Genomic DNA, 25818 nt, shown 5'->3' on the forward strand with positions numbered 1-25818 from the left:
TTTTAAAAACTGCCACTAATATACAGTAAAGAAAAACACCATTGATCTAACAATGATGGCCTATCCCTAAAAAATGTTGTATCCTTTGTTTAATATTAAATTGATCCTAGGTAATTGGCTTAACACACAAAATTTACACTTTAAAGCTTTATAAAAGTAATAACATGCAAAAAAGTGCAATTTTGTACAAGACACTTTAAGAGCGGCTTCTATGGAGAAGGATCTTGACATTTCATCTTAACACATTTCTACTGTACCTCTTTCAGCTCACTTCGGGTCATGTTGTCTAAATGTATTTTTTTCCAATATTTGTCAAGCAATGAGGCATGGCTGTTCTGTGGTTTGTACCATAAACCAGAACTAGAAGTAAGTAACCTGGAACAGAATAAAGTATAAATTTTGTTTAATTTGGTCTTATTAGTGAATATAATAAAGCAATATAGATATGGAAAAAAGTAATCAAAATAAATAGTAGTGGATATAGCAAAGTGTATGGGATTATAACAAGGTTTACATTGCATTTGTGCGCACATCTAACTTTCGCCAATGTAATCCAAATGTAAACACCTAACAGTTTGAGAAAAGGAAATGTGAGTTCCTAACCTTCTAGTAGCAAACAGCTGAAATCCTGGACACACTTTGATGCAGTCACCTCTTCCAGGAATAAGCAGCTGGCCATTTTCCAAAACAGATATTATCACAGATATCTGCAAGGAAAACAAATTAAGGAATAGAAATTAAGTGCAAATATCTGTCTAACAAAGCTTTGAAAATTGAATACAGCCCTTGAAGCACAAATAAAAGTCAGTAAAATAATTGATTAGAAGAGGACTAAAGAACTTGGTAAAGAAAAACAGCAATCCCATTCATTATTACTTATAACAAAGCTTTGGTTTTCGGGGACTTTGTTATAGATAATGAACCCCTAGTATAGGCCACCAATATTAAAGCAGTGGAAATCAGAGTACAGGCAACTACACCCATCAGTAGACTGAAAGTACTTTGGCTTTCTGGTAAGGACAGCACACCCTGCACAGCTCCGTACATTTTGTAGTGGCTGTGTCTGGTACTGCAGTTCTTAGGAGATCATTCTTACTAATTTATTTGGTCTGAGCTGTAGCACCAGGCACAGATACTAACAAATCTACAGAGCTGTGCCTGGTAAACAGTGAAAGGATCAAGGCCCTCGCCAAAGTACTAATGCTCCTTCAATCAGCTGATCATTGAAGATGCCAGGAGCGTGAGCGCTACTAGTATGGATTAACATCAATATAAAAGCCTCGGAAAACCCCCTTTTTATTGAAAAGAATATCTAAGACAAGAAATATTATGGGAGACCATTTAGAATTAAATGTTTGGGCCCTACTACTATTAATATGGGAAAAACATTCTTACCACATCAAGTGGTGCATAATCAATATCCTCCAACAAGATCCAGTGGCCATTGGCAACAGCCTGTGTTAAGGTTCCTGGCTGCCACACAAATTCTCCTGGTACATCTGTGCAGCGATACATTCCAAGCAACATCTAAAAAAATGTAAAATATATATTAATTAAAAACATTATACATTAAATTTTATATATTTATTATACACACACACTATATTATATACACACACACACACACACATATACATACACACACACATACACATACACGTACAGAAAGTTACACATAATTTTGACACCCCATATGTTTTTGCCAACTCCACTTCCAGGGAGGAACTGGGAATTTGCCTCTCCATTATTATTTCCCTACCTTGCTATCAGTTTGATCCCCAAGCTGAACCTTTAGTAAGTCAGGCGGTTTCAAGCGCCCAGTAACTCTAGCCAAGTGCTCTACCAGAGCTGTTTTCCCACATCCTATGGGTCCTTCCAAAAGTACAGCATTCTGATAGGAGACTGCTTCAGCAAGACTGTGAAGACTCCTACAAGTTGTCTCCACTAACACAAGTGGATTACTGTAAATTTCCTGTAAAAGAACAGACATTTAGACTTATCAAATATTGTGTTGTTGCTTTGAAAATGTTCTAACTGTGGAAGCTGTATGAGATTTTGTGACATATAGGCGCACACACACAAAATATCTACATCTGTACAATACAAGGACTGCATAAAACTACAGGGTGGTACAAAAATGTGAATTTCTTTATAAAAAAAAAAAAAAGTTACTTTGATAATGCAGCGACATGCAACCTAGAGCCCAATATCTGCAATTGTTACCTGCTCTTTGCTTTTCAATGTTTTTTTAGGAAGTGTTATTCCACAAACAGGCACAACATGTGAACAGAGATCGCCAGACACAATTTGGTTCTTTGTGCATTCTTGGGGTTTGTCTTTATGCCATAAGGAATTCTCTGGATTGGTTAATAAAAGTCCCCGCTCTATATTTTGGCTGTGGAGCTCATCCAGCAATCTGAAAAACAAAAGCATTCGCATTAGAGAGATCTTGAGAAATATAAAACAGGCACTCTGTTTTTTGTCCATGTAATGCACAGTTATGCCATTATTTCATCAGTACCATCTGTTTTATTCCAGCTCAGCTGCATCAGTACCGAGTCATGTGACCGCCAAAAAACTACATAGCTATGTTACAGGAAGCAGTCTGTCCTGTGTATTACAGGATAACATGCTCATCATCACCTATCAGATACCTCCTGGTAGTTCACAGACCCCTTCCTCTGCACCCAGCTCTATCTGTGGGATCTGGGTATATATTAGCAGGTGCGTTTATGCATTACCTACTTAAAGAGTTATGGTGGTTTTACACAGAGCGATTATCGTTCGAATTTGCACAATAACGATCGCATTTGAGCGATAATAGTTCTGTGTAAACACAGCAAACGATCAAGCAACGAGCGAGAAATCGTTCATTTTGATCTTTCAAAAGTTCTCAAATCGTTGGTCGTTTATGATCAACACATTGTTCATTCGAAATCGTTAATCGTGCGATCGGGCGAAATATCGCTTTGTGTAAAAGTACCATTAGTTATACACCTCACCTGACTACACAGCTAATTCTTATGCAGTGATGAGACGCCACCACGTCAGTGGGGAAATAAGAACCAAGGCGGCTAAAAATCCATGCATGCCACATCAGGTATACCAGGTACATAGACAACAGTCTACTACAGTCATAGCCAAAAGTTTTGAGAAACACGTGCAGTCATCATTGCACGGCACAAAAATGGCCTAACAGGGAAGAGTATCGCAGCTAGAAATATTGCACCTCAAACAACAATCTATCGCATCATCAAGGACTTCAAGGAGAGAGGTTCCATTGTTGCCAAAAAGGCTCCAGGGCGCCCAAGACCAGCAAGCACCAGGACCATCTCTTAAAAGTGTTTCAGCTGCGGGATCGGGCTACCAGCAGTGCAGAGCTTGCTCAGGAATGGCAGCAGGCAGGTGTGAGCGCATCTGCACGCACTGTGAGGCCGAGACTCTTGGAGCAAGGCCTGGTCTCAAGGAGGGCAACAAAGAAGCCACTTCTCTCCAAAAAAAACATCAGGGACAGACTGATATTCTGCAAAAGGCACAGGGAGTGGACTGCTGAGGACTGGGGTAAAGTCATTTTCTCTGATGAATTCCCTTTCCGATTGTTTGGGACATCTGGAAAACAGCTTATTTGGAGAAGACGAGGTGAGCGCTACCACCAGTCTTGTCTCATGCCAACTGTAACCGGCATCCTGAAACCATTCATGTGTGGGGTTGCTTCTCAGCCAAGGGAATCGGCTCTCTCAGTCTTGCCTAAAAGCACAGCCATGAATAAAGAATGGTACCAGAATGTCCTCCAAGAGCAACTTCTCCCAACCGTCCAAGTGCAGTTTGGCGATCAACAATGCCTTTTACAGCATGATGGAGCACCTTGCCATAAAGCTAAGATGATAACTAAATGGCTCAAGGAACAAAAACAGAGATTTTGAGTCCATGGCCTGGAAACTCCCCAGATCTTAATCCCATTGAGAACTTGTGGTCAATCATCAAGAGACGGGTGGACAAACGAAAACCAACAAACTGACAAAATGCAAGCATTAATTGTGCAAGAATGGACTGCTATCAGTCAGGATTTGGTCCAGAAGTTAATTAAGAGCAGCCGGGGAGAATTGCAGAGGTGCTGAAGAAAAGTCAACACTGCAAATATTGACTTGCTGCATTAACTCATTTTAACTGTCAACATAAGCTTTTGTTACTTATAATATGATTGCAATTATATTTCTGTATGTGATAAAAACATCTGACAATCACACATAAAAACCACAGGGCAGCAGATCATATGAAAATATAATATTAGTGTCATTCTCCAAACTTTTGGCCATGACTGTGCTTTAGTCTGCAATTATAGGCCTGTTACATCTTTAAAGTAAAAAAAGAAATCCCAGTGTGCTTTTATACTATGGCTGAGGCAATCACACAGGTACTTACTGAAGCTTGAAATTTATCAATTCATCTGTACCAAACAATTTCTTCAGGAAGGTCTGCCTGTTCTCATCTGACATACAAGTAACTAGAGCCAAGCAATGGGAAGTGTACCTAGAAGAAAACAATGCATATCATTAAATAGGTACTGTGTTTTCAACAAACTTTGCAAAGTAAAAGCAAATAAAATAAACCTTGTTATATATCTTATCAGACAAAAATGTATTTAGTCCAATTATCAAGTATAAGTATAAATATAAGTGTATCCACCATTAAACTTATGCAACATGGCCCCCTCTGCTTTTTATACGGAGCAGGGTCCAGTTCCCCTCTCCTTGTACTGTATAATCTTAGATACAGTGCACAGGGGGAGGCTGCCCGACACTACTGCTGTGTGTGGCAGATTCTGCCCAGCCAGCGGTAATTGCCATAACTGCTCGCTCATCTGGTTGCGCAGAGGCTGCCACACACAGCAATATTATCGGCTACAGATCCTGTACTAGTGAATGTCCCGTATAAGATACATAACGGCCAGACCTTGTGCCAATCCTCATGTACACACATGGCCGCTTCTCCTGAAGAGAGATTACTTCTTGCAACAAGCCTTTACCATGAGAAATCGGGAATCCGTGGAACGGTCAGCTTAAACCAGTTGTTAGAAAAAAACATTAATGCATATGTAGAAATATATGTCGGCATACCTGAGAGCAGACTCACAAAATCACTGGGCAGAGCAGGCAGTTCCTGCCGTAACAAAATGCCACAGGGACCAGGAATAGGGCAGAAGGAGGGAGGGGATGAAGTTAAACTAGCAGGGGATTGGAGCGGGTGAGTATAGCTTTTTTTTTTTTTTTTTTTTTTTGACTGTAATGGGGGGCATTAGAGAAAACACTTGCTTGCCCCAAAAAAAAAAAAACTACAGAAAAGAACCAGTCATCTCTCCAGGCACTAAGCAAAACTGACAGGTATAGCCCGCTCAGAAGTTACCGCTTTCTTTTCTTCCCTACTAAAAGCCAATGCCTCCCAGAGGAAGCAGCCTAAACCCATAGTCTCCCGTGTCCTCCCCCCCCCCCCCTCCCCCCCCCCCCCTCCCCCCCCCACATACTGACCTAAAATTGCATAGTCCCCCGACATTCGTTCTCCCGACACGAGTGGCGTCACTCGTGACTTGGAGAGCAAGAAAAGAGAAGCAACGGTGGACTATGCCGGTTCAGGTCAATATGTGTATGCCGGCTCCATGTCTCCTAACCTGACAGCCACCGACTGCCACCCCCCCTGCCGGTCCAGACAGAAGGGAGGGCAATATTCAGGCTCGAGGTATGTGCTGCCAGCTGCTCTCTGGGAGGGGGGGGGTCTTAGAGGGGACTACAAGGGCCAGCATGTCATTTACAGGGGGACTACAAGGAATAGCATTTTCATACAGGGGACTACATGGTTCAGCATGATGCCTACTCCTGGTGGAATACATACTGGGGTGATGCACATCAGTACAAAACATGGACAGGGAAGTAAAAACGGATGCAATCACAGATGGTTTTCCATGGATTACGGGGCTAGCTAGCGGGACCAAATCACAGCCCTTAAAAATCCCTGGACATGTGAATAAGGCCTCAGTCTGCTTGTCTTCAGTCTGTAGGCTTTTTGTGCATATGCAGTGTCCCAGAGCATGCAGACTACTACTCTGGTAAGTGTTTGCACTGCAACTGCTGCTGGTTTTCCCCTAGTATTCTGGTAATGTGCATTCTCATGTGTATTCTCATGTATTCCTGTGTGCTATTATATTGTACAGTGGTATGCAAGGCTGTGGATCACGTGACCGTGCCAGTGCCCTGTAACCATGGTTCCTCCAATGGCCGACTAGCTCTGGCCAGGAGCAACCATGTGACCTCCCACTTCCTCCTAACAAGTTAGTCTTCCCCCTGCTTCCAGGCAAGGAGGATGTGTGTCGTCCCTCTCCTGCCTCAGAGGAGTTGGACTACTTCTTTGCAGCTCCCACTTCACTACTAGAAGTGTGGATCGAGTGCTCTGCTGTGTTCAAGTCCTCGGCTGTATCTGCCTGCTCAAGTGTCCGGAGTCTTCTCTCTCATCTGGGTGTCATTCCGTTATCTCTTCTCATCGCTACAAGGATTCACAGCAAGTATTCTTCTCCAGTAAACTACCCAGCAACGCTATTTCTCTCATACTCCTACTCCCATCATCCGGCACGTATTCTCACAGCCTATGCAGCACCACTCCTGCTTTATTTGTCAAAGCCTGCTATATACCCGGTTGCATCCGGACAGAACTGTTGCTACTAGTTACCTCATCTATAATAAAACCGCTGTTACTGAACCCTGGCATTGGTGTCCACTAACTGGTGCCCTGACTAGGTGCAGCGAAGAATCGCATGCCCATCATCACCCGCTGATTCCACAGACCGGCCCTACAGCTGTGCCGCCTTCAGGCCTATACCGTGACAAGTATAACCCCTGCAGCTGCCCCGGTCATTGCCCGCTCATAACACCAGCACTGCGGAAGTGGCCCCCAGGGGCCAGGGCATCGCACATACTCTTCAGCAGTGGCTTTCTTCTGGGATGACAGCCATGCAGACTAATCTGATGCAGTGTATGGTCTGAGCACTAACAGGCTGACCCCTACCTCTTTCACCTCTGCAGCAATACGTCTTTTTTGAAAAGACAACTTCTGGATATGTCGCTAAGCGCATGCACTCATCTTCTTTGCTCAACTATGGCGAGGTCTGTTCTCAGTGTATCCTGTCTTGTTAAGCTGCTGTATGGTATGTCACTTTTGTTGCCGGGGCTGTGTGCCGACTTCTCTTGGGGGACACCAAATTTACAGTTATACAAACTGTATACGGACTACTTCACACTGTATCAAAGTGTCATATCTGCAGTGTTGTCCCATGAAATGATCTAAAAATATTTACAAAAACGTGAGGGGTGTACTCACTTTTGTAAGATACTGTATGTTTTAAGTAACAAAACTTAGTAAAAAGGTCAACGCACCACCGAACAGCTAGATCATGACTCTTCAGTAAAGGCACACAGACGCTCCAGTCCCACATTTCTCTGAAGGAAAGTTCATCTTGTTGCAGAAATCGGTAAGCTGCTTCCATCAGGTCTCGTAGTTTCATCCGTCTACGTCCATAACGGACTGTGCTCGAGTCACAGCTCTCCAAGAACAGTCTGTTAAACACTGGTGGAGCGCTCTGAAAATACCGAAGGGAAAACCTGTCCAAATAAAAATAAATAAATGAGAAATCTCTACAGTATATTAATATACACACTAATATTATATAAAAATATATATAAAAAAAAAAATATATATATATATATATATATATATATATATATATATATATATATATATATATATATATATATATATATATATATATATATATACACACACACATATACACAAGCATATACACACACACACACACACTACTGTCAAAGTTAGTGATATTTGGCTTCCAGGCGACATTTATGAAACAAATAAAAAGTTCATGCTACAGTGATATTGTATCATGACAGTGCATTTAAGTAATGATGAGACAAGAGGAACAGGCCGCTTAACTACATGTGGCTGCACACATGTTGTGGAGTAAAAAGCAGGGAGAATCACGCAGGTGTGTATTATATAATGATCCCTCCCTTGGAACATTTTTCCTGACTCCAAAACTAGTTCCGACCCCACAGCGCTGGGGGTAATATTGGAAGTCAATGGAAAAACATCCAAATGGAAGGCCACAATTGCATCAGTTTTTTTTAACCATTAAATGGATAAGTTAAAGGGGTACTCCGGGCTAGGGGTATTTTTTGTGTATGGCTAGGGAGGGGGGTGGATATAGAAGCCGCCGTCCATCCACTTACCTCCCCGGTTCAAGTGCCGGGTCCCGGATCACGCCGCCCCGTTCTCCCGTCCGGCTGCCGCTACCTGGTCTGAGCTGCAGCTTGAGATGTGACGTCTCAAGGGAGCTCAGCCATTCAGCGGCCAAGGCGGGACCCAGTTACGACCGCTGAATGGCTGAGCTGCCTTGAGACGTCACGTTTCAAGCCGCAGCTCAGACCAGGTAGAGGCAGCCGGACGGGAGAACGGGGCGGCGCAATCTGGGACCCGGCACTGGAAACGGGGAGGTAAGTGGACGGCGGCTTCTCTATCCATCCCCTCCCCGGCCATTCACGACAAATACCCCTAGCGTGGAGTACCCCTTTTAACAGACTGCAAAAGCACAGTGTGACCCTACCCTTACTAAGCTGAGGCATCCTGTTAGGCTGTAAAATAGCTAACATTCAGCCTCGCATTATTACCCCATATTTCTTTTATAAATAAATAATTGAGGGGGGGAGTGTATTGAGTTCCTTTTTGCCCTAGTAGTTGATGCAGTTGTGGTAAAGATCACCATTTCCCTATGAATCTGTCAGTGAGATTATGGACAGCTCCGGATGCACCTCCGTAGTCCTGTCCATTACTGCTTGTCCACTACCACAGACAGCAGTATTAATGTGTAAACCGAACCTATCTGTAAATTCTGGGAAATGCTGAAAAATAAAAATAGAACAAACAACGTAAACTATAATAAACAATGAAGTCTGCAATTATAAAGCAGATACTCACGGTAGGACATCAGGATGGCTAGCAACCAGTCTGCTCATAGCAACACACAACCTCTCATGAAGATCGTGGTTCACCTGACCTCCAGCTTTAATACATTGCGCATTTCTCTCTAGAAGGTCTAAAAGCAAAGGTCGAAGCTGTCGCCCAATCAGCAGGGAGCATTCCTTGTCTAGAAGCAACTGTGCGAGCAGGTTCAAAATGGATTCTCGGTCCTGAGGGGTCCATATCTGAAAGACAGAAATGATATTTAGTATACTAAGGGGGGAAATCAAAACTGGCTCCCCCTAAGGGTGCCTTCACACATAGCGGATTTTCCGCTGATTTGACTAAATGAATGAACACAGCATTAAATCCGCACTGTCAAATCTGCTGCGGATCCGCAGCGGATTTAATGATGCGGATTTGATGCTGTGTTCATTCATTTAGTCAAATCTGCTGCGGATCCGCAGCGGAAAATCCGCTATGTGTGAAGGCACCCTAAATGCAATTAATAGAATGGGGTTTTGTTTAGGCTGCACAATACTTTTTACACAAAAGCAGCGGGAAGAAGACACACCTTAAACATGGGTGGTATTGTTTGCACAATTTAAAGTCAAAATACGGCCATATTTACAATATAATAATGTGCTTAACTGAAGTTGAGTGAAAATTGTCTGGCAGTGCACACTGTATAGAACGGCTGTAATTTATTATGATTGTCCATATAATAAAATTCCCATTATTTACCACCTGCTTTAATTTATTTGGCTTACTGATGCTTTATTGGGGTGCGTTCACACTACAGAATCCGTATAAGCTCTTCTTTACAGTGTGTGTCAGTCTATATGCCGAAATTTGATTTATCCCACTGTTTAATTCTGAGCACTTATAACGTATCACTGCAGAGTATATGAAGTTTTATACTTAATGCATAGACTGACAAGTCAACATGGCTGCTAGTTATCCGAGCTGTTACTGATCGGTCGCAGATCAAATCGGGATGATGCCAAGCAATACTTGACTATCAGCATTTTATTATTTTGCTGTCTGCATTTTCTCTCAGTATGGCTAGCTATGGGAGGGTAATCAATTCAGTGCTCACTCCTATTCTCCATTTACATACACTACAAAATACAGACATATTTTCAATATAATATGCTCAATTTAAGTCAAGGGAAAACTGCCCGGGAGTGCACCTACTGTATAGAATAACAGCTGTAACCGATTATGGTGATAATGAAATGTCTCATTTACCAGTTGCTTTTGCAAAATACAATTTTTCATCTTCTCACACACTCTTATCACACTACAGCCATATTTGACTTATATTATATGGTGTGTAAACCCAGCCTAAAACGGGTTTTCTGGGCAAAACGTAGTAATGAGCCATCCATATGATAGATCATCAGTAACTAATCAGTGGTGATGTGTAACTGTAGCTCAGCTCCTATTCACTTAAATAGGTGACAAACTACGTTCACTGAGTAGCGCAGCACCAAAAAGCTCATCAGAATCAGTGTCGGGGGTCAACACTCCAACAATCAGTTGCTAGTGAATAGAGATGAGCGAATTTACAGCAATAAAGCAAAACTCTTCATTATCTTAGCTGGCTGCCGCTTCTCCCTGGTTGCTGGGAAAAGCTGGATCCAGTCCTAAGAAACCGGGAGAAGTTTCCTTGGACTGGATCCAGCTTTTCTAGGCACCCGGAGAGAAGAGGCAATTAGCTAGGAGTTAAAAATCAGCACATTGTGCCTAGAAAACCCCTTTACGTCAGTTTCACACATGGCGGTTTTTGTACCAAAACCAGAGGTGGATTCAATGGGATGGAAAATATAATGTGAGGACTTGTACTTCTATTTCCTGTTGGATCCACTTCTGGTTTTAGCAGAAAAACTGCGTGTCCATTTAACTCCTTAAGGACAGAGACAATTTCAATTTTTGCACTTCCGTTTTTTTCCTCCTTGTGCTTAAAAGGCCATAGCACTTGGAATTTTTCACCTAGAAACCCACATAAGCCCTTATTTTTTGCGCCACTAATTGTACATCACAGTGACAGACTGAATTTTTTTCATAAAGTACACTGCGAAACCAGAAAAAAAATAAAATGTGTGGTGAAATAAAAAAAAAACAACACATTTTGTTTATTTGGGGGTATTTGTTTTTATGCCGTTCTCCCTGGGGTAAAACTGACTTGTTATGCATGTTCCTCAAGTCGTTACGATTAAAATGATATATAACATGTATAACTTTTCTTTTATTTGATGGCTTGCAAAAAATTCAAACCATTGTTAACAAATATACGTTCCTTAAAATCTCTCCCTTCCCAGGCTTATAGCGCTTTTATCCTTTGGTCTATGGGTCTGTGTCAGGTGTCATTTTTTTGTGCCATGATGTGATCTTTCTATCGGTACCTTGATTGCGCATATACGACTTTTTGATCACTTTTAATTAAAATTTTTCTGGATTTGATGCGACCAAAAATGCACAATTTTCCACTTTGGGATTTTTTGGCGCTTACGCCGTTTACCGTGCGAGATCAGGAACGTGATTAATTAATAGTTTGGGCGATTACGCACGCGACGATACCAAACATGTTTGTTTATTTATAACATGGGAAAAGGGGGTGATTTGGACTTATTAGGGGAGTTTTTTTTTTAATCAATAATGACACTATTTATTTATTTCATATACTAGAAGCCCCCCTGGGGTTAGGGTTATTTCCCCCTGGAGGACTTATAATATATGCACACTGATCTCTCATTGAGATCTATACTGTAGAGTTTGGGTCCTATTCCACGGGCCGAGGAGGGCCCGATCAACGATGTAAACGAGCGGCAATCTGGTAGATTACTGGGCCTATTCCACGGCCCGATGATCGGTAACGATGTCCTTGCAGCCCTCGCTCAACGATGTCCTTGCAGCATCATACATTACCTGGCTGCAGGGCTTGTCCTCCGCTCCGTCTCCTCCCCAGGTCCCCCGCGCTCTATCTTCTGAATGGCCGGTCAGCTGACAGGCCACACTCAGCCAATCACAGGCCGCGGCGGTCCCGGCCTGTCATTGGCTGAACGCTCCGTGACCGGCCATTCAGAAGATAGAGCGCGACCCGGGGATGAAGACAGCGCGGAGAAGAAGCCCTGCAGCCAGGTAATGTATGATGATGATGCTGCTGCTTCTTCTCAAATCGTCGGTCGCCCGCCGCGCACCGCTATTCAACCGTAGTCATGCGCGGTGGGTGAACGATGATTTTAGGTCTGGCCCTAAATGAACGATCAGCCGATGACACGATCACCGGCTGATCCTTCTCTCTATTTCACCGAACGATAATCAACCGAATCGGGCCAAATGGGGCCGATCTGGCCGATTATCGTTACTGTGGAATAGGGCCCTTATACAGCATTGATCAATGAAATAGGCACTCGACTGCTTACAGCTGCTGCAGCCAATAACAACCGAGTGCCGAGCCGGGATCAGCAACATTACGGCGCTGACCCTGGCCGGCAGAGGGTGTGTGGATCGTTCCTCCGGGACAATGTGTGTGTGGGGGGGGGCATCAACCCCTGTAGACCACCAGGTATAAGGGGCAGCAAGCAATCAGATGCATCCGATTGCTTGATTAGCGGCCACGGCGATCGGACCGTGCCCGCTAATAGCTGCGGTCCAAGGCTACATGCAGCACCCGGGACTGCAGCGGTTCAGAGCAGGGTCGCCGCGCGGCCCCCCTCTGAAGTTCCCGAGGCGACCACAGGGTGTAAATATACACCCTGTCTCGTTAAGGGGTTAAAAAAAAAAAAAAAAAAATGCCATGAATGTAACCAGCATTAAAAGGAGAAGTCAAGTGAAAAATTTTTATTGAAGTATTGTATTGCCCCCCAAAAAGTTATACAAATCACCAATATGCACTTATTACGGGAATTGCTTATAAAGTGATTTTTTTTCCTGCACTTACTACTGCATCAAGGCTTCACTTCCTGGATAACATGGTGATGTCACTTCCTAGATAACATGGTGATGTCACGACCCGACTCCCAGAGCTGTGTGGGCTGTGGCCGCTGGAGAGTATAATGGCAGAGGGATGCTCAGTGTCCCTCCAGTGCCCTGTGTCCCTCAGTGTCCCACTGCCATCATCCTGTCCAGCAGCCACAGCCCTGGGAGTCGGGTCGTGACATCACCATTTTATAGTAAAGTTACGCCCTTAAAGTCCGTCACCATAGCAATAACAAATGAAAGGTGAGATGACTGGTTGCTATGGGCAACAAACACTGACTTTAAAACTACTCAATAAATGTCCCCCACAGCATTTTAACATTCCTGAAGGTTTCAGTAATATGATAAAAGCAAATGTACCAACAGGTACATTTGCTTAAAGTGAGGCAGTGCCACCGTCCCTTTTTTTTTTTTTAAACCACGGACCAGTACCCCCACATCGTCCGGGGCTAAAGTACTGGAGGTGAGCCATTCCGTCCCGCCCCTAGTGGGAGGAAACCCCACCCCTCTGTGACTCGGCTTCATTGATTCTAATGGAGCCACAACACAGAGGGGCGGGCCGCCCCGATGGTAAATTTCATTAAAGTGTCAGTGTCGTTATAACTTTCAAAGCCTAGGGGGTACTCAACAACTTTTGAAGGTCCACTTACCGGGGTCTATTGTCAGGTGAAGGTCCGAGCTGAACATCAGTAGTATATAGCCCCCCTGTGCACTCCTCCAGTTATATAGACCCCCGCTGTGTGCTCCCCCTCCCATAACATAAAAAAAAAAAAACAACATACTCACCTCTCCTCTTCCCCACTTGTGGCCGCACTGCAGCAGTCAATTGAGGCCGCTCTCCCCTTGTCCTGGCGCTCTAGTGACATCACTCGAACGCTGGCACCAGAGACACAGAGCGACCTCCTGTGACCGCTGTGGCCACAAGAGTAACTGACAGGGAGGGAGCCAATGGCTCCCCCTCTGTCAGTGCTGCTGCTGCACGGTAACTATGAGCACTCGTTACGAGTGCTCAGTTACTGTGCAGAGGCAAGCAGTGCAGCTCAGTATACAGGTATACTGATCTGCAGCAGGGGTCCGGATAGCTGGCCTCTGCAGTCCCCCAGTTGAGGACCCCTGGCCTAAATTATCCGTAGATGTGATATCAAACAAGTTTGCAATTTACATTGATTTTTTATTTTATTTTTTATCACAAAAAATATAATGAATGTAAATTGCAAACTTCCTTTATTTCATATGTATTGTGGATTTAGATTTTAAAAGTTATAACGATAGGTACACTTTAAGCTTTACCAAATAGGTAGTCAAAATAAAAGAAACTGCAGTTCAATGTTTCCAAATGTAAAATAATGCCCTTGGGGAGAAGAAATCCTCTATTAGAGTATAATATTGGTAGTGCTGTGTTACCTAAGGCTTCAGTAGAGAAGGATTTAGGGGTAGCAATCTTTTAACTGAATCCACAAATAAATATCTCACTTTCATAAAAACATCACAGCTGCAGGTTTAGTGATTACGCCATATAATATCTTTACCACTGTACACACTATAATATACAGAAGGGTTACTGCATATCCAGTCCTCAAGTTCGCTTTGCTCAAAGGATAATGATCTGAGAATTTCCTAAGGTTGGGTTATCCCATGCATATAATAGCATGTGTCTATGTCTGACAACAAACATAATGTTGAGACCCAGTCTTGGGGTTTGTTCAAGCAATGGAATCAGTGTGAAATTTCAAGCGCCCCAACCCAGCCCCACCCCCCTGCCCCAGACTCCGCTTGAAGTTCCACCTGTTCCATTGATTCAATAGGATGTCTCATACACACTTCATCATCCTCAACCCCCCGCCCCCCCCCAAATGAAGGGGGAGGATAGCGGAATACGCATGAGACATCCTATTGAATCAATGGGACAGGCTGATGCCTCAGTGGTGTGATCGGACCCTTACTATTTCCCAGTTTATATAACCAGTCAGTGCTTCAGGTCAGGTATCATTCAAAACATGACCTGCTGGGGGTACCCGACAACTGGAGTTGGGAAACACTGATGTAAACTATCACAGCTACTCAGATTAGGGGGTGCAAAAGCACTATATACATTAAATGGGTATTTCAAGTTTTTTTTAAACCCTGAACACAAAAACCATGTACCTAATTTTGCCATCCCAACTAACATTGTTAAATGAAATGTCCAAAAGTGATCCAGCGAGACAGCCGTCCTTAATAATATCCACTTTTATTTAGTTCAGACAAAGATAAAAAGTCCAACAGAAACTTTCTCAATACCAAAAAAAGAAAAAAATGTCGTTTCACTATTGTTAACATCTACAAAATGTCGTGCGGCACCTGACATGTTAGTACTGTTTTTTGCAATATCATGTAGATGTTCGCTAATTCTGACTAAAGCGTAACTTTCATTTCAGGGTCATTTTTCTGAAAACATTAAATATCTACAGTACAAGCGATTTTAAGAAACTCTGTAATAGGTTTTATGTACTAAAAGAGTTTCCTTCTGTAGTGAAAAAGCAATCTCCCAGCCTCCCCCCTCACATCAAATGAAGCAGGATTTCTGTCTCCATTATGTGGCTATGGAGAGGGGAGGGGCTATTAGGAGTGACTGAGAACGGAGGATTTCTGCAAAGCACAACACCCTGCAATCTTCTCTCAGTAAGTTCATAGATAAGCACTGACCTTTCTGAAACCTGAATCCAGCGTTTTAGGTGCCCAGAGAGTCTACAAACAGCTGACCTTCATGTCACCTCTTCCTGCTCCCTCATCTCCCCCAGCCCCTCCCCCCTTCATAGGCTTACAATGGAGAGAGCAGAGCCTGTCTTCACTGGCTTCTCTGTAATGAAGACGTGTTTGCCTGATAATGCACAGAAAAGAAGTCAGGGGGGAGGCTGGGAGATTGCTTCTTGAGTACAGGAGGAGGCTTTTTTGGCTGATGAAACCTATTACAGAGTTTCTTAAAATTGCTTATACTACTGATTTCTGCAATAAAAAAAAAAACGTGACAGTTACGCTTTAAGTTTACATGATGTACATCCTACGTATAGCTTATTACAGACTTTACATTGTATCCCATAAATCATAAAATCTGGTTATCCCAAACTGGTTTCTTTCCATGTGGGGGGAGAAGATGCAACATTTGTAGGTTAGTTAAGAAAACCAACATTTTTAGTGATTCAGAAGGCAACAAGACTTACAAAATTAATTCGTTCATCAATTGTGATAGCGATCATGTGATTTATGGGAAAGAATAAAGCCTGTAATAAGCTATACGTAGGATGTACATCACGTAAACTTAAAGTCAGAATTAGCGAACATCTACATGATATTGCAAAAAACAGTACTAACATGTCAGGTCCTGCACAACATTTTGTAGATGTTCACAATAGTGAAACGACATTTTTTTATTTATTGAGAAAGTCTCTAAAGATACAAGAGGGGGAGACTGGCAGCGTAAGCTACTTAATAGAGAGGCATTTTGGATCCTTAATTTGGGCTCTTGTTTCCCAAAGGGGTTAAATTATAAGACGGATTTGATGTACTTGTATTGATTTCCCCACTATGTATTATTCCTCCGAACCACTAGATGGAGTTGTTACTCACCGGTCATGTGTCTAGCTGAATACCTGTGATTGCTCCCATTGTTGGTTGTAGATTCTCTCTATGATGTTTGCTAGACACTAAAGGGCCTATTACACGGGTCGTTAGAGGAGCAAACTAGCGCTCTCATCGCTCGTTTGCTCCTCGTTCCCCACTCGCTGCCGCCACTATTCGACGCGGCTGCAGTGAGCGGGTGAGTGCGGGAGGGGGCGGCGGGGACCTGCGGGGGGGCTGCCCGGGTGATCGCTGATCGTCCGGGCAGCCCATAGGATATAGCAGCGTCTGCTGCCGACGCTCCTATTCAACGGAGCGACGGCAGCAGATCGCTGCTATATCAGTCGCTTGTTTTTCAACATGTTGAAAAACAAGCGACTGCAACGATCAGCCGACATGAGAGATGTCGGCTGATCGTTGCACTCTATTCCACGGGACGATTATCGTCCGTAGCGGCCGATATCGTCCGAATACGGACGATAATTGTTCCGTGGAATAGGGCCTTAACACAGGTGAGCTACTTGTTGTGTTTTATGTTAATTGTTTTGAGCACTATTTATATGTTTCCTACACACCATGTATCTATGCAATGATTAAGACGTTTACGTCGAAACATGCCGCATTGTCCATCTGTTGGACTTTTTATCTTTGTCTGAACTGAATAAAAGGGGATTTTATTAAGGACGGCTGTCTCGCTGGATCACTTTTGGACATTTCATTTGACCAGCCCTGTGAGTTCCTGGGCACTAGCGACACCTCCTACACTTTCCACCTTACCTATCTAGGAGAAGGTTCACACCAAATGTTACAGGCATGTATATGGTTGCAGCGATTTTATTGATTTTTAACATTGTTAAATCTGTCGGCTCGGTCAAGTTAAATACTTATGCAAATACATTTATTTAGCAAACTTGCCACCTCCTCCTAATATGCTGCTCATAATCACTGCAGAGCACCAGATAAATATTTACTAGGGGGGGGGGGGGAGGTTATGGGAACATAACAGCGGGTTAACGGGATCAAACTCAATCACAGAGCTTTAAAGGGAACCTGTCATTGGGGACGCAGGCACAGAGCCCGCCCGACCCCCTGTTGCAGTCCCCGAATACTTACCCTTTCCGAAGAGTCCATTCCTGGAGTCGGTCCCGGGGCGAAGATATCAGTGCCCGAAGCCGTGCGCCGCTGAGGTGAGTCCGACGCCCACAGAGAATGAATGGAGCTGTCATTCTCTATGGGCGTCGGACTCCTCTCAGCGGCATGCGCGCACGGCTTCGGGTGCTGATATCTTCGATCCGGGACCGACTCCAGGAATGGACTCGTCGGAAAGGGTAAGTATCCAGGGACTGCTCCGGAAGGGTCGGGCGGGCTCTGTGCCCGCGTCCCCGGTGACAGGTTCCCCGTACCCCCGTCCTGGTCTGACCTGCCATACGAGATGTGATGTCTCCAGGCAACTCAGCCATTCAGCGGCCGAGGCCGGTGTACCCCTTTAAGGAGTCCAGTGGACAGGGTCACTGGACTCTTAAGCATGGAAACAGAGATTTCACTCAAATTACAATTTATACTGAATCTTAAAGAGGAACTGTCACTCCAGCTGCCAGGGCAGAGCCCGCCCGACCCCTCAGTGGAACCCCGCATACTTTATCCTGCTCCAGTCATTTTCTATGGACATCGGACTAATCTCTACTGATTTGCATATAACACGCGCAAAGCTTCGGGCTGTGATTTCTCCGCCTCCGGACCAGGTCCAGGAGCGGGTGTTCCTGAAAGGATAAAGTACATGGGGCTCCACCGGGGGATCGGGCAGGCGGGCTTTGCCCCGGCAGCCCATACGAAAGGTTCCCTTTAAGTACCATTTTCATGGTGACAGGTTCACTTGATCCCCGCAGCTACTTTTTTTGATGGTTCCCGATTCCCACTTCAACTGATGTGTCTTCCTGGCCTGAAGCACTGGAGGCAGGCCAGCCCAACCACAGCGGGAGTAATCCCCCGCTCATCTCTGTGACACGGCTCCATTGATTCTGTAATTGCTCAGTAAAGCACCAGTCAAGCAGATCAGTGCTCGTTTACACTTTATGATCAAGCCATCTAATAGGACCCTAAGGAAGGGGGGGGGTGACAGTATCACTTTAAAGGGGTTTTCCAGGCGAACTAGATTGATATTCTGTCCACAGGATAGCTGATCAGTCCCTGATCTGCGGGATGCAGACACCCAATACAAAGCTGAACACATTGGACGGAGTTGGTCTCCGATCACTGTGTAGCGGTGGTGACAGCTCTGAAGTCTAACCAAAGCCGACATATGCCATACACATACAATAGGCAGTTTTTTTCCCTACACAATCACAGACATATTTTACAAGCAAAGACAAAAACGTTTATTATAAAAACAAACAACATATGTCACAGAATACTCATACAATCAGAGCATATTCTCGGTTATAGACACAGTGGTTGGCACAGCTCTCAGAATTCTATATTTCAAGGTTGTTAAACTCACGGTGCAGCTTATACTGGTGACACCTAACTAATAAGCTCAGTCCATAATGAAACATTTACCTGTAGGGTAGGAGCGGCACTCACCCATCTCGCATGCAGAGATTTTAGCTTTGACGTTGCACAATATTTGTGGGAAACAGCGGTCACGTATGGAGACAATGACGTCCTATGCTGCACCAAGAATGACTGTAACTGAGCATTACCAATAAGCCTCTTTGCACGCAGGATGGGTGAATGCCACTATTATTCTATAGATAAACAATTGGAGGAATTAATGTAAAAATCTAACTTTTTTTAATGGACACCGAAAAAGAGAACCCTACTTTTTCTCTTCTTGGAGACCTTGTACACGTTGATGCATGAGTTCACCTACTCCAGTGTAGTATAGATAGGGCTGCCAATGTCATGGCTTACCACTACATTTCATTTTTTTTTTTTATTTCTATTTAAAGAGCAGTCCTCATTGAAGGAAACAGCATCTAATGTTACCATAAATAGGAGATAACTAATTAACACACAATCTTAAAAATGGTCACCTGACCCTCCCTGCCAAATGGAGTGACTGCTGCTCCATTCATTCCCTATGGGGGCTGTCAGATAGTTGAGCTTTGAATCTCTATTGGCTCCTACACAGAATGAATAGAATGCACACTTTATCCGGGCCTATTCTTGAGATGACAGGAATGGAGGTTCCCTCCCCTCAAGGATAGGGCATAACTCTTGTGTAAGTGGACTAACATGGCCAACACCATAGGGCAGGGAACCCTGGCTCTCCAGCTGTTGCAAAACTACAACTCCCATCATGCCTGGACAGCCAAAGGCTGTCCAGGCATGATGGGAGTCGCAGTTTTGCAACAGCTGAAAAGCCAAGGTTCCCTACCCCTACCACAGCAAAAAACAAATGGGCACCGACATGGTGTCTTGCTAAAAAGCTTCAGTAGTAGCAGAGTAGACCATCATACAGATACTTTGTATCACAATGGGACTTCCTTAAAGGGAACCTGTCACCAAGACAATGCTATATAATCTGTCACCATCATGTTATAGAGCAGGAATAACCGAGCAGTTTGATATATATCATTATGGGAAAAGACTCAGTATAACTTGTAACTGGCTGATTGAAATCCTTGATCATTTAGCGTTAAGGAGTCCAGTCCATGGACTGGACTCTTTAGCATAGAGACATCAGAGAGTTCAATCAATAAATCATAAAATATACTGATTTTTTTTCTCATAAAGATATATATCAATCTACTCAGCTCCTTCAGCACTATAACATGATGGTGATGGATTAGACAGAGTTTTCATAGTGATGGGATCCCTTTAAGAGCAGCCGTATGAAGCTTTCTAGCAGTCTATATGTAGAGGACACAGGTGCTTCTCCTGACAGGTGAGGAGCCATGTATAGGAGAAGTGAGAGCTATGGAGGCTGAGTGTAATGGACCCTGTGGTGCCGCTGATATCAGTGGGATGTGGTGGAGCGGCTGATGGCAGTGACCATGCCGCCAGTTAGAGGACAAGGCGCGCTGTGTGAGGCGCCACCGCATCCCGCCCCTCAGCACACAATGAGCGGCCGCCTGACGTGCTGACGGCTTCCCCCAGCGGCTCGCCTCCCCGTGTGAGTGTGCGGCTCCGGGCAGCATTGTTCTGTCCCTCTCACCTGCTTAGCGAGGTACTGGCTGAGTTCTCCGCCGCTCCTCTGAGCGATAGCGCCCAGGCCCGAGAGCCTCAGCTCAAAGTGCTCCATGTCGGGGCACACGGCTCACCGGAACAGGCCGAAAAAGCGGCCGCAGATGCACAACAAACACCAGCAGCGCTCCACACGTGGGGAAGACACCAGCAGCACGGAGCACTTCCGGGAGCACCGGCACGTCATCACCCGGGCGACGCTTTCCAGCGGCTTCTAGAGAGGCGGGACGGCGGCACAAGGGGGAATCTTTCCGAGTTTACAGCTCTGGGGAGCCGCAGAGAATCATGGGAAATGCTGAGGGCTGGATGATACAGTGTACAGGCACATCATGTACTTTCCCGCCCTTTTTCCTCACAATCGCACTACAATGAAGTGTGAACGGGACAAAACAACTAGGGTTTTTTTCATTCAGTTTTTACCATTATTATTTTAATGTAATTGTACAGCAGCTGGAAGTAGAATAAGAAGGAGTGTGGCCCTGCGCCTATTCTGCCGCCTAAAGCCCATATATATATATAATGGTGCCTTGGATTACGAGCATAATCTGTTCTGGGACCGTGCTTGTAATCCATATCCACTCTTAAACCAAAGCAAATTTTCCCATAAGAAATCGTTGAAATGCAGACAATCGGTTCCTTATGGCAAATATAATTTTTTATTCTGAATAACATGTAGAACAGATGAAACAAACAATGAGAAACAGCAGAATATGTGAAATTATAAGTTACTGTACAGTATAGCTATCAGCATGTGGGGTATAATGTATACTATGTGCATAAACCTGAAAGAACAGCAGCAGTTTGTAGATACAGGATGGAACTGCAGATCCCCATAATGCAGTAGGGTATTATAGAGAAGCAGGGCTGCTTTTAGAGGTCTATGTGGTCACATGACAGCAATGGGGAAGGGGTGTGTTCAGCATTGGCCAATCAGAAAGTGAGAATCACAGAGTTGTGCAGGAGGACAGTGACAGAAACTTTTCTATACAGCAGTGAAGGAATGAGCAGGGCAGATGTGGGCTTATAAATGCAGCACTCTCTGGGGAGAAAGGGGTTACAGCTATGAAGAGATTACCTCCACAGTCCTGTCCCCTGATGCAAGCCCCATCCTGAAGTGGATCTGCTATGATTTGGAAGGTGAGGGAGACTTCCATGGTCAGAGTACAGTGCTGTAGACCCCGCTTTGCAGACCCTGCCCGTCCCCCACTCGCCCTTCCACCCAGTGCAGGGAGCTCTTAAACCAAAGCAATGCTATCAATCCAACTTACAATTTTGGAAAACTGTGAGCTCTTCAGACACACACAACTGATATACTTACCATCCCTCCGGTGACGATGGTCACTTGAATCTCCCGGCCGCATCGCCGTCATCTTCGTCTTCCCTCAATTCTGGGTTGCGGAGCAGTGAATGGGAGAGAAAAGAATCACATGGCTTCTAGTTAGCTCTGCCAATCAGTTATTTGGTCTGTATACTTTCTTTCTCTTAAGTTATTTTTATTAAAGTATTGTATTGCCCCCCCCCCCCAAAAAAAAAAAACTTATACAAATCACCAATATACACTTATTAAGGGAAATGTTTATAAAGTGTTTTTTTTTCCCTGCACTTACTACTGCATCAAGGCTTCACTTCCTGGATAACATGGTGATGTCACTTCCTGGATAACATGGTGATGTCACTTCCTGGATAACATGGTGATGTCACTTTCTGGATTACATGGTAATGTCACGACCCGACTCCCAGAGCTGTGCGGCTGATGCTGCTGGAGAGGATGATGGCAGGGGGGCACTGGAGGGACACTGAGCATCCCCCTGCCATCATCCTCTCCAGCAGCCACAGCCCGTACAGCTCTGGGAGTCGGGTCGTGACATCACCATGTTATCCAGGAAGTGACATCACCATTTTATCCAGGAAGTGAAGCCTTGATGTAGGAGTAAGTGCAGGGAAAAAAGCACTTTATAAGTATTTCCCATAATAAGTGTATATTGGAGATTTTTATAACTTTTGGGGGGCAATACAATACTTGAATAAAAATGTTGCCAGACTTCTCCTTTAAATAAATTAATCATATCTCCCTTTAAACGTCTCTTCTCAAGACTAAACAAATTTTTAACTTCCTTTCCTCATAACTCAGATGCTTCATTCCCTTTATTAGTTTAGTTGCCGTCTTTGTACCTTTTCCAGCTCTAGGACATCCTTTCTATGAATCGGGTTCCAAAATTGAACAGCATACTCCAGATAAAGCGGCACCAAAGCTTTATAAAAAAAAAAGGGGGGGGGGCTGCACCTACATGGTCTCGTGGCAGTAACATATCTATAGAAGTCAATGGGTTCATGAAAAATACAGTCAATATTTGTGAATCAAATACCTGGCAGTTAATTTCGTACAGATGCAATGTAGCATTTGACAACAGATTTAAAGGGAACCTGTCACCCCCTGCTAGAGCCCCCTATACTTACTTGATCGCGCCGGGTCCTGCTTCTTGATCCAATCCGATGACAGAGATTTCAGCGCCCGAAGCCCGGCACGCGCACTCCTGAGATGAGTCTGACGCTCATAGAGAATGAATGGAGCGTCGGACTCACCATTCATTCTCAATGGGCATCGGACTCATCTCAGGAGCGCGCGGGGCTTCAGGCGCTGAAATCTCCTTCACTGGACCGGATCAAGAAGCGGGACCCGGCGCGATCAGGTAAGTATAGGGGGCTCTAGCGGGGGGGGGGGGGGGGGGGGGGCGGCAGCCTGTCACCCCTGCACGGGGGGTGACAGGTCCTCTTCAAAGGGGTAGTGAGGCGGTAAAGAATTATTCACAGAATAACACACATTACAAAGTTATACAACTTTGTAATGTACAGTATGTTATGTCTGTGAATGGCCCCCTTCCCCGTGTCCCACCACCCCCACCCGTGTACCCGGAAGTGTGGTGCGCTATACTCACCTGTCACGTGCCGACACCCGTCTCCGATCTTCATTCAGTGACGTCTTCTTTGGCCGGCGAACAGCTCCGTCTGTTCCTAATGCCGGCCGCCCTCTGCAGCGTCATCCGATGCTCAGCCGCGATTGGCTGAGCATCACTGTTCTCAGCCAATCGCGGCTGAGCACAGTTGTGACGCGGCGGAGGGGGGACAGGCGGCAGCGACTCGGCCGTCCGTCCGAAGATGACGTTTGGCACAAAATGGCGGACGGCCCTCGACACGGATAAGGTAATGTATAATGCACCACACACTTCCGGGTACACGGGTGGGGGTGGTGGGACACGGGGAAGAGGGCCATTCACAGACATAACATACATTACAAGGCTGCGTTCACACTACGTATATTTCAGTCAGTATATTTCAGTCAGTATTGTGGTCCTCATATTGCAACCAAAACCAGGAGTGGATTAAAAACACAGAAAGGATCTGTTCACACAATGTTGAAATTGAGTGGATGGCCGCCATTTAATGGCAAATATTTGCTGTTATTTTAAACAATGGCTTTTGTATTGAAATAATGGCCGTTATTTACTGTTATATGGCGGCCATCCACTCAATTTCAACATTGTGTGAACAGAGCCTTTCTGTGTTTTTAATCCACTCCTGGTTTTGGTTGCAATATGAGGACCACAATACTGACAAAAATATACGTAGTGTGAACCCAGCCCAAAGTTGTATAACTTTGTAACGTGTGTTATTCTGTGAATAATTTTTTAGCGCCGCACTACCCCTTTAACTGTATCATGGTTTTGTGGTCTGTAAACACAAGGCGGTCATATGACAGAGGTCTTGTAGTCGGGGATGGAGGAACAGTTGAGTACACTCACCTGGCAGTGTCAGTATGTTCCTAGGAAAAGACTCCCAAAGTAAAATGCCGGAATCTAGGCAAAAATAATGCAGCTATTGGTGTTCAGGGGAATAAAAGGTATCTCATACCACAAAACCAGGGGAACAGTTTGAGAATCCTTTTTTCTAGCATGACTGTGCCCCAGTGCTCAAAGCAAGTTCCGTAAAGGCATGGCTGGGTGAGTGGTGTAAAAGATTGTGACTGTGCTGCATAGAGCCCTGACCTTGAACACCTTTGGGTATGTGCACCCTACTCAATCTCCCTGGATAGTATCCTACAGATTTTGCAATCCGCCCAAAGAATTGAAAAGTGGAATCTGCAGGATGTTATCTGTAGTTTATTGTGTAGCACATACCCTTTTGGAGGAACAAGAACAGAGGTTACGGACCAGGACATTATTGTATGTCCTTACATAGTCCTTCGTGGAAAATACCCACAGACACATCAGAAGAGTGAAAGCTGTTATAACAACAAAAAGGGGTCATTCCAGGATACAGAGGCCCGATACAGAAATAGATGGGAGGTACAGAGGTCAGACCCCCCACGATCTCCTACTTTTCCCCTATTCTATGGATAGGGAAAAAGTGAATTTTTCCTGGAAAACCGTTATTATGAGTCCCTAAAGCCCTTGTAGGTGTCCAAATAGGTGTCCCTTTTGTCCTTATAGTGAATCCCTGCTTCTTATGTATTTTGGACCCACTTACAATTTTGCATTACAAATACTGATATGAAACACTGTTGAGTGGATGGGGCCCAAGACCTCCCCTCCCTCTTAAACATAAAAATATGTAAATGTAATTCATTATACGAAATAAGAAGGGAAAAAATATTCTATACATCAGACAACCATAATGCAAGTGACTTGGCAGAAGGCAAGTCTGCCCCCTTAGTAAGGAGATTCAGTGATGCCTAGCACCTTCCCATAACCATGGTAGCATACGGCTACTGTTATATTTCTAAAAGCTCTTATTAGACAAGATGGCTGCCACCACAGTCACAGAAAACACCTAAAAATTTTAAAAACATTGGAAAAAAAAATATCAGTATCTCATTTTAATTAGCAAAAGTAGACACACAAAATACGTTCCTTTTAGGCCAAACCAGGAGTCAGGAAAAATGTAAAATACTTATGTAGACTCTTTAGACTGTCGACTGTAGGCATTTTGTGGCTCATTTCCTCTCCTAAAAATTCAGAAAATCATGTGTACCTCAAT

General features: G+C 44.4%; 1 protein-coding gene across 3 annotated transcripts in view; it reads right to left on the reverse strand.

The window, feature by feature from the left end:
* LOC138795523 (midasin-like) overlaps positions 1–22161 on the reverse strand; it is an 82126-nt gene extending 59965 nt beyond the window's left edge. Inside the window, exons 1-9 of one of the 3 annotated variants that reach the window (XM_069974739.1) lie at positions 22103–22161; positions 9037–9263; positions 7422–7646; positions 4423–4530; positions 2224–2416; positions 1760–1972; positions 1396–1527; positions 604–707; positions 258–375 (exon numbers count right to left, since the gene is read on the reverse strand). In XM_069974739.1, coding sequence (XP_069830840.1) covers positions 258–375; positions 604–707; positions 1396–1527; positions 1760–1972; positions 2224–2416; positions 4423–4530; positions 7422–7646; positions 9037–9263; positions 22103–22105 — 1323 coding nt within the window. In that variant the 5' untranslated portion in view covers positions 22106–22161. Of the gene's footprint in view, positions 1–257; positions 376–603; positions 708–1395; positions 1528–1759; positions 1973–2223; positions 2417–4422; positions 4531–7421; positions 7647–9036; positions 9264–20755; positions 21098–22102 lie in introns of those variants that run through there. The other 2 variants (XM_069974738.1, XM_069974740.1) reach the window with 2 other exon arrangements.
* Positions 22162–25818: the final 3657 nt, after the last annotated feature.

The sequence above is a fragment of the Dendropsophus ebraccatus genome, chromosome 6 (assembly GCF_027789765.1).
Source record: "Dendropsophus ebraccatus isolate aDenEbr1 chromosome 6, aDenEbr1.pat, whole genome shotgun sequence".
Lineage (NCBI taxonomy): Eukaryota > Metazoa > Chordata > Amphibia > Anura > Hylidae > Dendropsophus > Dendropsophus ebraccatus.